Below are 14,931 nucleotides of genomic sequence, written 5' to 3' on the forward strand. Positions count from 1 at the left end.
AGTACAGGAGTATGGTAGGGTGAAGAAGTGAGGCATAGAAACTGCTTGGATAAACAGGATTGGACGATGTGTCTGAGGCCTCTGGGACCTGGCAAGGGTAGGGGTTACTGGGGTTTGGAGATTTAGACAGAAGGGTTTTTCACTGTAACAGAGAAGGGTTTGTGATGAGCAGCAAGGGAAGGAGACAGTGTCCCTCCCGGTGTCCCTCCTGTACAGTGGGGTTGACGAAAGACGTGGCCAGAGGAGGGAGGGAGGGAGGGAGGCAGAGAGGGAGGGAGGGAGGGAGGGAGGGAGGGAGGCAGGGAGGGAGGGAGGCTGGGAGAGAGGGAGGGAGGGAGGGAGGGAGGGAGGGAGGGAGGGAGGGGGGAAGAAATGAAACTCCGCAGAAGAGGAGAGAGGAGACTTTGGAGATAGAGCCCTGGGGGCCCCGTGTGCGTGTCAGCTGGGAAGCATAGCGCTGCCGTTCCGTTCCGTGCTGGGAGAGGAAGTAACCCTGAGGGCAGAGGCTGGGGACCTGCAGGTGAGAGCGGAGAGCTAGTGTGGTCTGCAGGCAGGACAGCAGTTCCGGGCCAGGAAAGGGTTGAGAAAGTGGCTGACAGGGGAGGGAGAGGGAGGTGAGAGGTGACCGGGCCACAAAGCGCATTACAGCTCCCGGGGAGAGGTGAGAGAACCCCAGGGAAGCGGGAGGTGGTAAACGTCCCTCCCCTTGGTTCGGAGACAGCCGGTTTGGGCGGATGAGAGAGAAACCTGCCCGTTCCAGTCGGGACTGGCCGTGTAGAGTGGGGTGGGCCCGGCGAGGAACAGGCGGAATCAAAGGTGGGGACCCCGCAGAGGCAGCTGCTGCTGGCAGCCGAGGCCGGGCTGGCACAGGGGTGAGCGCGGGCGGGGACAGCGGTAGGTTTGCAAAGGAAGAGGAGGAGGCAAGGCTGCTGGAGGGGCCAGGCTCCTGGAGAGGGGACTCTTGTAGTCGGAAACACTGGCACAGCCACCAAGGGCTGTCGGAATGGCAGGGGAAGGAGAGCTCCTCGGGCTTTGCCCGAGAGCAGGGAGACTTCAGAGGGGTGGCAGGAGGAGCCGACGGAGCCGGTCCAGAGCTCTGGGCTGTCTCTTTGGAGATGGGGCAGAGTTCTGCATGGCCAATATGGCCAATAGGAGACCGGAAACTGCGAAGGGAAAGCTTCGAGCACGGAGAAGCTTTCGGGGAAAGCAGGCAGGGACGGGCGGAGGTGCTTGGAAGTCTCAGGCAGGAAAGGAGGGAGAGGGGAAGAGGGGGATATCTCCTTCTTCGGGTCCATTCCCATTAGATTGTACAGGTTGTCATCTTGTTTGGTTTTCTAGGGTCTATAAGGGCTATTTTGAGTGTTAACATGTTATAGCAAGCCGGGCGTTGGTGGCGCAGCACGCAGAGGCAGGTGGATCTCTTTGAGTTTGAAGCCAGCCTGGTCTGCAGAACGAGTTCCAAGACAGGCTCGAAAGCTACAGAGAAAGCCTGTTTCGAAAAACCAAAACAACAACAACAAAAAAGATGTATTAGCAATGTGTTAGAGTTGGGGTTTTCAGTCCGGGCCGGAGGGAGCAGATCCCATCACTATTGGTGGCTGTCGGGCAAAGGCCACAGGCATCCCCTGGGCTTCCAGTGCCTGTGAAGGAGGCCTCTGTGACCGAGGGGTCGTCACCCAGTCACCAAGAGGGGCCACCAAAAGTTAAAGAAGAACTTGTCAACCAAGCCGAACTGAACACGGAAGGCTGGGTGGGGTGTGTTCCCATCCCCACAAAACAACAGCCATCACCCCGGGTCTTGGGGAGCGCAAGGGAAAACTCACCAGTTAGCCTCTGTTAGATGCAGTGAATGAGAACTGGGTTGGGGGTCCTGTAGATCCATCCAAGTTATGATTCGATTTCTGAACCAATGTTAAGGGATCCCACACCCTCTGCCCCCAGTTGGTACAGGACACAGCCTGATGCCAAATTCTCAGCACGAAGATTTATTACCCTGGAGGGGCAAGCACTGGGGCGGCTGCAAGCAGAAAACAGGGTTTTTATTGTTTTGTTTTTGCAGGAGTGTGTCTTTTTACATTTTATTTTTTTGTTTCATGTGCATTGGTGTTTTGCCTGCATGTATGTCTCTATGAGGGTGTGGAATCCCCTGGAACTGGAGTTACAGACCGTTGTGAGCTGCCATGTGGGTGCTGGAAATTGAACCTGGGTCCTCTGAAAGAACAGTCACTGCTCCTAACCGCTGAACCATCTCCCCAGCCGGCAGGAGTGTGTCTTTAAGGAGAAAGGGGGAGTCTGTGCTAGGGGGAGTTGGTAAGCCCTGATTGGACATATTAGCCAAATAATGAATTTTGATTGTTGGATCTTGGTGCTTAGTCTCAGGCATGAGTCCGAGGCCAGAGCTTGCAGGGCAGCTCCAGGAATGCAGTCTAACAGTTTTTAACGAGGGAGAGGGAAGGCTGTGTTTGACACAGCCAGGCCTGTTGCTAGAGTCCTGTACCCTGGCCTCCTCAGAGCTCCGCCCCATATGTGCTGCTTTCAGGGAAACAACATATTCTCTAGTTCACCAGCCGTTTGGAGAGTATCCTGTACTCAAACAGCAGGTCCCAGCCATCAAGGAGGTTCATCCCTCCATACCACATAGAAGATGATGGCCACCTTGGGATTCCTTCCACGCCCCCTCCACCTTCCTACAGCGCAGCCTCAGATCACAGCTTATTGCAGGAGCAGACAGTTATTCTGAGACTCATCTTTGGCCCCGTTTCGGTGCCAAGCCTTGTGTAACTTTTCCTGGGTTGCCAATTTCTATTCACCCTAGATACAAAGAGAGCAAGTAAATGGCCCCATTCAAGTCTAGTGTGACAAACCAACACGTTCAGTGACAGGAGCCTGGGTGAGAAGCTACTTACAAGAGCAGATGTGCCTTAGGCAGATGTATCATGGGTGATGGCTTCCCTGAAGCTGCCTTAGTGGAGTCTGGCAAGACCACTAAAGGGTCAGCCTCCTCCTCCTCCTCCTCCTCCAAGAAATTATTTGGATCAAGAAGACTATTGCTTTTGGATCAAGAAGACTATTGCTTTTGGATCAAGTAGAACTCTTAGCGCCTTCTCCAGCACCATGTCTGCCTGTTCACTGCCATGCCCTGCCATGATGGTAATGGACTAAGTTTCTGAAACTATAAGCCAGCCCCAATTAAATGTTTTCCTTTATCAGAGTTGCCATGGTCATGGTGTCTATACGCAGCAATAGAAAACCAAACTAAGAAATGGACCGTCAAGGAAAGTGTCATAGGCTGAGAATACTATAAGGTTATCTACAGCGTAGCAAGGTTTCTGATGGCAGAGTCTGGCTGTGCTTTCAGGAACCAGAGTCCTACTCTGGCAGCAAACAGACACGGCAGCAGTGTAGCCTCCTCGAGGTGTCAAGGAGTGCCCAAAGCAAGTAGTATTTACAAGAGAGTAGAGAGTGATCTGACTTCTCCTCTGGGCAGCCAGGGCACTTAAGGGAGGGTGTAACAGCTGTGAACTAGACAGTCAAGACTACCCTGCCACCAGGATCTTGGATTATTTGGAGGAAGATGAATATCGAAAGGGGTAATGAGAATAAAGGCTTACCACTAACATTAACAGTGATGCAACAGTATTTTAACAGTGTTTGACTCCTATCTTACCCACAGGTTCCAGGGAGAGGTAGGACCCTCTAATCTCAATAACGAAAAATAATTTGAGAAGATGAGGAAGGGAGAAACTTGGAAGTTGATGCTCCTACGCCACCTGAACCTACACGGGGAATGGGACTGTCCAATGCATACTTGATTACCAGCCTTTCAGGTCTATCACGTGACCAAAGAAGGGAAGCAACCCAAATGTCTATCGATAGGCAGATGCACAAACAGAAGTATTCTATCTACTCGGTGGAATGGTACTCAGCCATAACAAATGACATGCTGATAAACGCTTTACCAGGGACAACCTTGAAGCATTATGCTCAGCGGAAGAAACCGGGCACTAATAAGCTATAGGGAGTGAGGTCCTTTATATCAAAGTCCCAACTATTCTCAAAGTCTGCTGAAACAGAAAGATTAGGATTGGCCAGGTGGAAGATGGTAAATGGAGAATGACTGCTAATTCTGGTGAGTTTTGAGGTGATGAACATTATCAGAAGTTAGCAGTGATGGGCACATCACTTGCACACTTTAGAGATTTTTACAGTTGATGCCCGGCATTAGTGGCGCATGCCTTTAATCCCAGCACTCGGGAGGCAGAGGCAGGCCAACCTCTGTGAGTTCGAGGCCAGCCTGGTATACAGAGCCAGTTCCAGGACAGCCTCCAAAAAAATAGAGAAACCCTGTCTAGAAAAAAAAGAGAGATTTTCACAGTTGAAATTATATCTGAGATCTTATAAAGCATGAACATTAACACAGATGCTCAGAGCTGGGCTGGGATAGCAATTTCTCTGAGCTGGCATTAGAAGCTTCTCCTCATAGGTTGGGGAGATTGCTTGATCACAACATCAAGATACTACACCAGGGGAGGCTTGATTCCCCAAAGCCCACCCAGTCAGGAACCAAGGAGTATCGCAAAGTCACACTCATACAAGTTATTGGGGCTGCCTGGGGGGGGGAGAAGCAGCAGGGGGCTGAGCAGGAGGCAGGCTTTATAGAGGGTTCCTTGGGGGAGGAGTTTTCCAGGGTGGAGATTTCCAGTGTGGGGACTGAAGAAATCTTAAACCAAGTCCAAGAATTGGTGAGATTTTTGTGCTTAAGGATTGGTGGGCACTGATAGGTTTGAAACCTGGAAGTGGACTTGGACCTTTAACTCCACTCAATCTTGACTTAAGGTCAGAGAGTTCAAACCTATTCTTGCTCCTCAAGTTTAAATAACAGGGTGTTTGGCCCAAGGTGTGGCTTCGGGATGCTGTGACCCTCAAGACCAAATTATAGGATGTTTGACTTAGGGCGTGGTGACCAGATGTTTTGGGTATTAAGTAGGTAATTAATGCTTGTTTCCTGTATCATAGGGAGTCTTTTGTCCTCCCGTTTTGCTTGGGGTGTATAGAGGGTGATGAGTAATAAACTTAGGTGTCTGCAGTACCGAGTGCCCTCCCAACTCTAACTTCTCTTTTTTCCTCAGTCCTCACTCCTCCTTCCAGGAACGTTTGAGCAGGTTGGCTGAACCAGACACAGCCTCATATTGCTCCTTTAAAAACATTTCAAGAGATGTGCCATGCCTCGTTCACTCTCCATGGGAAGCATTATCCTCTCTGAGGAGTGGATGGGGGTGTGGTGGGGGAGCAGGAGGAGGGGATGGAGTGGGAACTGGGCTGGCATGTAAAATCAGAAAAGATTAAACACCTTAAAATAACATGGTTTACTTATTGCCAGTATGCATGTGGAGTTCAGAGGACAACTTGGAGGAGTGGGTTCTCTCCTAACAATCTGTGTTATGGGTAAGGAACATGGGCACCCAGGCTTAGTGGCAAGTGCCTTCATCTGCCGAGCCATCTCATTGGCCTACAGTGTTTCTTAAAACATCTTCTAGGTGCTCCTCTCCATCCTTCATGGGTCTCTCACTGTGCGTCCATTCATCTCTCTCTATTCTGTGTCGCCTTTGTTCCTGGGGTCGGATAGTCTTTACTGGCCCATCTTCATATGCTGACTTTCTTCTGTCTGCTTGAATCCACTGAACTGCAATGAACCCCGAGTTTCTTGTTCTCCTGTGTTTCCCCATTCTTTAGACATGTAGTCTGTTTCAACACATCACAGTAGCTAATTTAAGGTCACCTGGACTTCCTTAGAGACGGTTTCTACTGACAGTTTTTGCCCCTGCCCCCAGCATATGGCCTAAGTTTTATTTCTTTGGGTACCTCATGATTTTGAGGTTAAAAACCTGTTCTGCAAAGAAGCAACTTCTTCCTCTCCACAGGCTGTGTTGTGGCTTTCCTGGATTGACTCTAATACCTATAGGACATATTCTTTGAAGTCCCTGCCTGGTGAGCTTACGTGATTAGCAGATGAATCAAGTTATTTTATTTTTATTTTTTTAGGAATTTGGTTCAACTAATCCCCTACTCCTTATGGCACCCAGAAACAAAACTAGGACTTTTGTAGATCATTTCTGGGGACACACAAGCACTCCTCATCCATACCTTCCTATGTCCCCCATTCTACAACCTTTGTTTGTTTTTTTTTTTCCTGGATTTTCCTGTTTTGTCAACTTCTGTCTCTAGAGGTGCCACAGATTCAGGCAGCTGCAATAAATATTATGTTTGACAAGCACAGTAAACACAGATTTCCTAGGATCCAGACAAGTCACACAAGGGAATAAGACATTTCCTAAATCCATTCTTCCCCCTTTGGAAGTTGCAGGTTTTCACTGCTGTTGTAGCCCTAAGCTGTTCTATGATTTTTTTAAAAAATAAGTTCATATTTTCTAATTGCTATTACTATTAGAATGTAAGAATGGAGATTTATAGTCTCACAGTTAACCTCATTAAACATCTGCTAACCCTGGTGTTTTCAGCTATGGGAGTTTCCAAGTAGGCAACTATCTCCAAAGATCATTTCCCTCTCAGCATGTACATGACAGACAATTTGTTTCTTTTTTTTATTTTTTGGTTTTTTTGAGACAGAGTTTCTCTCTATTGTTTTGGAGGCTGTCCTGGGACTCGCTCTGTAGACCAGGCTGGCCTTGAACTCACAGAGATCCTCCTGCCTCTGCCTCCCGAGTGCTGGGATTAAAGGCGTGTACCATCAATGTCTGGTAATTTATTTCTTTTCATAGTTGTCTAGGAGTTCCAGAATAACTCCAAATAAAGACTTCCTAATTTCTCTTTTTTTTGTGACCCAACTGTTTTTAAAGTAATTATGTCGGTAGCTTTTTAATCTCTAGGATTCGTTGAGTGGGAACTCCTTACACAAGGGTCTTATATGCCCAATGTTTACAGATCATCTATTCAGCTGACTTGGGTTATCAACTGCATGCTCACGACAGCTGTCAGAAACTAATACACAGACTCTGTTCTTAGTGGTTTATAGTTCAGGTAGAAAAACTGTAAGTAATGCTCAACCAAAATTTCATTAAGATGAACAAAAGAAACATGGTGCCAAGGGTCTGTATGGGGGGCACTTGGTTAGACTGCTGGTAAAGGACCCCGGGGGAACCAACTTCAAATTTCTGTGAAGGAAGTGGACGTTGTCCAGGCCAGTATCCTGGGAAGAACCATGGTCACTAAGCGAGTACAAGCAGACCCGGTAGGAGGTGTGTCTGGCAAGGTCTCAGGGCCTGCGGGCCACAGGCGCTTAGTCTTTAGTGCGAGGGCAGTTTTTAAGAGACCCTCTGCATGTTAGCAAAAAGCAAGGACAGGAGCGGCTGGAAACTGGGAGTTGACAGTAGGGAAGACCAAGATGGGGCCTGAGGTTGTAGCAGAAGTGGGTGTGTCCTCAAGTCAGGATTAAGGCTCCTCCCTGCCTCTCTCCCTCCCCCTTCCCTTCTCTCTGTGCTCCTGTGTGCGCCCCAGTTGGGGGGGGACCAGGGCACGATGCTGTTTAAGTCTCTAGCTAGGTACCTAGACAGAGACAAAGACAGGAGGCAACCCTGCTAGACCTCCCAGAAGACAGATGCTTTAGCAGGAACTAGATGCACTGGCCTTGAACGTTAAAGGAAAGTCTGTGGTATCAATTTGGAAAGCACGGATGGTCAGTGGTTTTAAGAATACACAATAAGAGTGAAACAACAGGAACTGTGTGCTTCAATGTTTAGAGCTCAGGTAAGAGAATAAGGAAAAAGAGGTCTTTTAGGAAGACCAGCAGAGAAGAGTGATGCAGAGAGGGCCAGGGTGTGACTCGGTGGTAGAATGCTTGCCCGGTGTGCAATGGTGTACTATGATTTTTTTCCTTTTAGGTGGAGGCATGCAAAGAAAGACATTATGAAGGACAAAGAAACGAGATTAGGAGCATACAGTTGTGATCTCAATATTTAGGAGGCTGAGGCAGGAGGATTGTTGGTTGAAAGCCACTCTTGGCTACCCTATCAACAAACAAACAAGGCCAAGCAAAGGTGAGCAGAGAAACCAATGATGTTAGCTGTCAAGATGCCTAAGACAGACTACAAGGTGTGTCCTTAGGCCTGCTGAGACACTGGATACCCGAGTGTTTCACCCCTGTTCACACCTATCTCAGCAGCTCGTTTAGGGACTTCTCAGTATTCCAGTCTTATTTAGCCGACTTTTCCTACTAAACCATTACCCTTCAAAGAGCTGCTTTATAAACGCAGAGTCTGTGAGCTAGGTAGAGAACAGTCAAAGCTGGGATGGGAGCAAGAGCAGTAGCAAACCACCTGGACAATGGAGGGAGCACAAACAGGAAACATACATGAGAAAGCACGTGCACTTCCCAAATCATCTGTTCCCACACTAAAGAGAAAAAACAACAACAAAGACACATTACAGGTGAGCTAACAAAAGTTTTATTGAATAAATACATGTGCTGTTATGTAAAATTAATTAAGCGAAAAGCACATTCTATGATTTAAAAAAACCCAAAAACCAATCCTCTGTGGTCCTCCTCTACAGTGGGTAATCCAGATGGGACCAGTCATTGCAGCAACCAGAGAATACATATCCAGGGACTGGGGCTCTCTGCATCTGCCTGGCGTTTCTGAAATAATACCCAACTGTCTGGAGGACTGACCTCTGTCTGCATAAGGACAGAGTCCCTGTAGAGGAACTCTCGGGTGCAGAACATAAGGGGTGGTAACTGCAGTTGCAAGGGTGCTTCCGTTTTCCCTTGGTACTTTAAGGCACAGGATAAGTCGCCACGTAGGTGAGTTAGTGGAGCTGTACTTCAAATCACTAATTTCCCCTCACTGGTTTGGTTCTAAGTAGAAAACTTAAAGTTCTTTTTTCCAAGATAAGTCATTAAAAACTGAAAGTTAGCATTTTGAGAACCCAAAGTATCTTCTATCTTCAGGACACTGGAACGTGCCTTGATGGCAACTCAGCTCTCCACGTGCAGGATACAGGACTACAACCAGGAGGTGGGCTGGTATTACCGGACTTTCTCCTTTCCAAAGAGGACTCAGATGATGCAGGTGGGGAGGCTGTATCTGAGCTCACTGGTGCCAGCGTTTGTGACTGCAGCAGAGGGCGCCAGATTGAGGACTTACTAGGCGATTGTACCCTTAAATATATTCAATTTACCTAATTGTTAAGTAAAGTATTCTGTTAAATAAAACACATACTGAACAGATTAAGCTTGTGGGCACAAAACCAAAATGTTTAGGTTGTTGGTAGAAAACCACTGACATGATAAAATTTCAAAAAGAAAATCTTCTTTATAGATTATGACCGAAATCCTTCAGTGGACCAACTGAAAAGATACTTAAGGAAAAAAAAACCTAATAACATGGTGAAGCAACTAGTTTTAATAAGGTATCACCTATCACCTGTCTTTTTTCCTGTGACTAAACTGCCACCCTTACATGTTTTATGTGCATATATGTTCACATGTGTGACATACACATCAACTTTCTCCTAGAAAAACCAATCCTGCATACTAACAGGAAAAAATTTATAAACAGGGGACTCAAAGGAAGGTGTCAACAGACGGAGAGTGAGGGTACTCTGGCCTTATGACTACCTGGGATGTGCTGTGAAGAGCCACAGACTCCGTTACAAATGCACCCATGCATGGTACATTACAAACTGAGGCACACTCTCATCTGCCAGACAGGAGGAGAGTAGAAACGGAACACTTTGCATTCATCATAGGCACTTTGGTATGTTTAGTCACACAAGCTTCCCATGGGTTGTTTAGTTCTAGGAAGCATATGAAAGGATCTACTCCAATTTTGATTACAAAGCTGCATTTTCCTGCTGTAAGTGTACACAGTTTTAAATGATTTCATGGGGGAGAAGCCCTTTTCTCCTGTAGCTTAAAATGCATACTGAAAATGTCTTCCCACATTTGTGCATATTTTGCTTACAGACATGCATAGCTTATAACACTGCGATGTAGCCTCACCTCACAAGAGGCTCTGGGGGACTCCTACACATGTAAAACATGCTTTTCATAATCTGAAGAGGAAAAGAGGACTCTAAAATAAAAGTCACATAATACTATCCCAATATTATGACCTGACATGGTACAGACTGAGGCTATCCAGAAAGTGCCAAGACTGGCAGCTGATGCTGCTGACAGGGTTCCTCCCTTTGTGTGTGAGGGGAAGCACAGCAGGCTCCATCCACAGGTGTGTGTCCTGTGTGATGGCCGCAGAGCCAGGTCCTCCACCAAGAGCAGTGCAGTGTCAGTCTTTAGCATGCTACTCCGTGTATGCGTCCAGCTTGTTTCACCGCTTTCCATTAACAACAGGCCTGTCTTCACTGGGTTACAAACATGGACAAAACAAACCAGGCTTACATCATCTCCTAATATCAGAGATTAGTTCCTATGCTTTGGGTAAAACATAAAGTATACATTTCTTTTTCCCAAGATAGGGTGTTGCCGCGCAGCCCAGGCAGGCCCTCTGACTCCCATGCATCCTGGGTTACAGGTGTGAGGTGCCCGCCTGGCATGTGTCTGTCTCTGCACTATTTCATCTATCAGTTACAACAAACAATTACAAATGAACAGCACATTTCTTGCTTATGTAATCAACTTCTTAGGAGTACACTGTGTTTATGAGCTTTGACAATACTCTTGGCATTGTCCATTACTCAGTTATACATCTTTTAATCCGTCATTCACTGACTCCTCACTCTATCTTCCTATTTACAATGTTAATAATCTGAACACTTTATCATTCATACTAGACATAAATATCCTAATATTTAATAATCTTTCCATTTTTCCCTTAAAAAGCTATATCACACAACAGATCTCTGAGAACTTTTTTGCTGAAAAGATGAAAATGATTATCTGTCATAGAATTTAATAAGTTTTAGAAGAAAATATGTATTTCCTTGATACATTTTCTTCTTTATCCAAGCCAGCACGTAGACATTACAAAAACCAGAGTCTATTTACATGGTGTAGTGCACCTCCGGACGCAAGGCAAGGCAGCGGTCAGCAAGTACGGGCGCCCTCTCCCGAGCGGGCGTGGCTGACGAGCTGCAAGCAGCACAGGGACGGACGCCTGCACCACCGCACTCTGCAGTGCCTGGAGAAGCACTGGACCCAACAGGGAAACTTAACAATAGTGTTGGCCAAAGTTTCCTACAGTGCCAACAGTTTTATAAAATTACTAAGGTATGTATAACTCAGTACTTAAAATTATAAAAATAGCATTGGTACATTTGCAAGAAAGTGTGTTCCGTGTTGAGGTGGTGCAATACGCTGAGAAACGGGCCTTACGTCCAGCGTGGCTACGTGATCACCTGTGGCCTTGTTCCGTCTTCTGTGAGGTCATACCTGAGGAAGCACAGAGAAGTACAATAGCTTTGGGTCAGGCTGTGTTCGCCGTGGTGCTGCACACACGGTTAGGTTTCTCTGGGAACCGCCTGCTAATTGGGATCGGGGCTCACTCACCACTGGGTCCAGCCCTTGGCGAGTTCTTCAGATGCCAGAGCAACCAGTACCTGTGGGTTAAAGAAGGCGCTCTGAAAATGTGCTGAGTAATTCCTTTCAGAACATCCACCACTCCTTTCCACCTCTCTAGTTACTGAATGTACAATGGGGACTCTCCTGCTCCTCAAAACTCGTTTTCAAACCTCCTTTCAACCTTTACATGGCTATGTCCGAGAGATCCGTCTTGTATCTAACAGCATTAAGATTATCATGAAACACAGGCAGAGGCAATTTCTGGATATTGGCAAGGATGTCACAGAGCAGTCAGTGTGTAGCTTGGATGTTAACTGACTCTGATGGTGATGGAAACTGGTGGGCGGGCAGGGGTCCAGGGGCAGGAAGCAGGGCACTGGGACGTTCTCTGGAAACCTGTAACTGTCTTTTCTCTCTCTGCTTTCTGGCCGCTATGCAGGGCACCTTGGTTCTGCCTCGTGCTCCTCACCATGATGTTCTTTCTGCCTCGTGACGAGCCCGGAAGCTGTGGAGCCAAGTGCCCAGGGACTGAAGCTCCTCAAGCCAGGAGGGAAAAGTAAACCTCCCTCCTTTACTGTCTCTCGTAGCTACCGGCCACAGCCTAGCTCATACAGACTTTTCACTTCTGCTGCTGACAAAGTGGCCAACAACTCAAATCCCCTTTCCCTATCTAAACCTCTGTGCACTGTAGAAGGACACATAAACCTACACCAGGTTAGCTGTGACAGGGTAAAGACAAAAGAAGATTTGGAGGAAGAGACTCAGGGCATGCTTGAGGACGAATGGCAATTAGCTGAGGCGGTGGGCCCTTTGAGAATATGCTCCTCCGTATTTTCTTCCAACGCAGTATTGAGTAGTTTTTAAAGCTTCAAGAAAAAAAATCAACCTTGCTTCAACTGCACTCCAGGGAAGTGCTCAGTTTTACAGTGTGCAGGGTACATGGCGTGGAAAACATTACTTTGCCAAGAAGCCCCTTGTCTTTGGACAGGAAGCCCCCGCTGTTCTTCACCGCCACGTCCAGGGTTCTCCTCTGCACCTCAGGCAATGACACACTGAAATCGAAGCTGCAATGCAAACAGATTCCTTCTGTCAGTTCTCCATGACCCTGCTGCGTTTCCTCTGAACTAAAAATGGCATCTTGTTTCTGAGATTGTTCCAAATGCTGTCTGCTTTTTCATGTAAAACTGACCTTAGTTTAAAACAAAGTTAGGGCATGAAAACAGTGAGGGAGACGTACCTCTAAAGAAGAAACCGCACTGAGCCAACAGATACTGTCCAGCTGTATTATTTCCTCAACACTAGCAGATGCTAACCTGTCAGAACTATGAGGCGGGGGCAGTTTGCACCGAGACTGGTGATCCAAGCAACTCGGCCATTAGACTGGCCACTAACCACACAAAGGCAGCTTCTACTCAGATGGCCACTCGTATCTACTGTAATCTCTGAAATTGTTTTAGAAGAGTAGAGCTTTTCTCAAAAATGTATATTTTATATTATTATCTTATAAAATTTTAAATGTGTCTTTACATTCTGCTTAACTTAAAATTCAGCATCAATATATGCTACCCACCAAATCAAAGTTCTTCAGTCATCAGTAATTTGACCTTCAGCCAGAGGTGGTAGCGCTGGCCTTTAATCCCAACACTCAGGAGGCAGAGGCAGAGGGATCTCTGTGAGCTCAAGGCCAGCCTGGTCTCCAGAGTGAGTTCCAGGACAGCTAGGACTATTACACAGAGAAACCCTGCCTCAAATAAACCAAACCAAAAATTTGACCTTTAATCAGCCACCTCCCTGCGCAACTTTATAACTTGGATATATGTTTAACGGCTCTGCTTGAAGGTCAGGCGCTTTTAACTTAACTTGTTTAATAAGCAACATGTGCTGGAGTCTGCTACAGGACCCGCTTCTCAACAGGTCTCAGGACTGCCCTAACCACCTGCTGTTCCACCCAGCAGCCTCTTAGCTAAATGGAGTATCCACTGTACCTCTGATCAAACACAGGGTTTAGTGTTTTCTTTGACACATGTGTTTTCCTTCTTCCTGATCTTCTCTTGTCTGGCAATAAATACATGCGGACATATGGGTCAGAGCCATCTTCTGAGAAGGCAATGAGGTTTCTTAAAACACAAACCAGAGAAGACTAAATATTAGAATTAAAAAAATAACTCGATCATATTCAAATTACCTTGTCAAGTTTTTATTTCACATTTCTGAACCCCAAGGAGCAATACACACACACACACACACACACACACTGGATTTCTCCTAAGTGTGTTTGTTTCTGTACCATCAGCTTGTGGCATCACTTTTAAATTTCCCTTTCAGCAGCTTTGCCAGAGAAACTTCAGGCTTGACTTATAAACCCAGAGTAAAGGCTGGCATTCACAGCCCTGGCTCTACGCTTCTAACTAACACACCCTGCCAGTAGGACCTTGAGTGGCCATGCTGGTTGCTTCTTTAGGATCTCCAGCCATTGCTTCTGCACAGGGCCAGCTCCTCTAGGGACCTGTCACCTGTCCCGTTCCCTAGGATGACTACTGTGAGCCAACCACGCACGTTCATTTACCCACAGCCGTAGGCAGGAAGGTGAGCAAGCCCACCCTCGTCAGTCACAGCCTCAGCAGCCAGAACACAGAAGGTCCCCAACAGCCCCTCCCCGAACTAAACTCTCCATCTTCAGAATCCAGTTTGTCAGTGTCATCAGTTCTGTCTACCTATGTTTTAAAAAGACTTTTTATAGGCTAAAAATACTTATATTTTTGACTGCTGTTGACACACAAAAGAGAGACAGAAATAGCCAGCAGTGGCAGCAGCAGTCAGCCTCACCTGCACGAGTGCACGACCACAATGAGCTTGTTCCTCTGGGAGCTGTGGCGGATGGTCAGCTGGATCTGCCCCAGGGGAGACTGTCCTAGGGTGGTCCCACTGTGGAGACAGCATAGTCATCAGCTACCATCTATACGGTAACACAAGAGGGACTTAACCACCCACGAGCTTCAACATGATTAACACAGTGTCCATTCATCTAGACAAATGAGCTTCAACATGATTTGAAGCTTCTGAAAGATACCAAGTTGAAATTATTTCACTTGAGGGTTGAGGATTCCTTATATATTCAAAACTGACCGTTTTCCAGTGAGCACTCAAGGTGCACTAAGACACAGAGCTCTCCCGGGGACAAGCACCAATCCTGTGGCCGAAGCGCAGCCTGCTGCTAGCCAAGTGTACTATCACTGTACTGCGCCCCAACCTGAAGCTGACTCCCTTTCCCAAAACAGCACATGCGAGAAAGCATGAAACAGAAGGTGAGCATGGGTCGGGAAGCCTCGGGGACGCAGCACTGCTGCTTTTACTATTCCCCTATAACTGGGCACACCCCTTATGACACAAGCGGAGGA

The 14,931-nt window shown here is 47.1% G+C and overlaps 1 protein-coding gene and 1 long non-coding RNA gene across 6 annotated transcripts in view; one reads left to right on the top strand and one right to left on the bottom strand.

Moving 5' to 3' along the window:
• Positions 1–372: 372 nt before the first annotated feature.
• Positions 373–9,242, top strand: LOC121139202. The gene is made up of 2 exons (XR_005876058.1): positions 373–520; positions 7,899–9,242. It is a non-coding gene; the product is annotated as an uncharacterized LOC121139202 (long non-coding RNA).
• The window catches only part of Esyt2 (extended synaptotagmin 2), a 68,383-nt gene continuing 61,898 nt past the window's right edge, over positions 8,447–14,931 (bottom strand). For all 5 annotated transcript variants that reach the window (XM_040742325.1, XM_040742323.1, XM_040742322.1 and 2 more), the window contains 5 exons: positions 14,360–14,458; positions 13,519–13,650; positions 12,492–12,597; positions 11,522–11,571; positions 8,447–11,404 (listed from right to left, as the gene is read on the bottom strand). In XM_040742325.1, the coding sequence (XP_040598259.1) occupies positions 11,359–11,404; positions 11,522–11,571; positions 12,492–12,597; positions 13,519–13,650; positions 14,360–14,458 (433 nt within the window). In that variant the 3' untranslated portion in view covers positions 8,447–11,358. The remainder of the gene's footprint in view (positions 11,405–11,521; positions 11,572–12,491; positions 12,598–13,518; positions 13,651–14,359; positions 14,459–14,931) is intronic.

Source organism: Mesocricetus auratus, unplaced genomic scaffold (genome assembly GCF_017639785.1).
Source record: "Mesocricetus auratus isolate SY011 unplaced genomic scaffold, BCM_Maur_2.0 Super-Scaffold_15014, whole genome shotgun sequence".
NCBI lineage: Eukaryota > Metazoa > Chordata > Mammalia > Rodentia > Cricetidae > Mesocricetus > Mesocricetus auratus.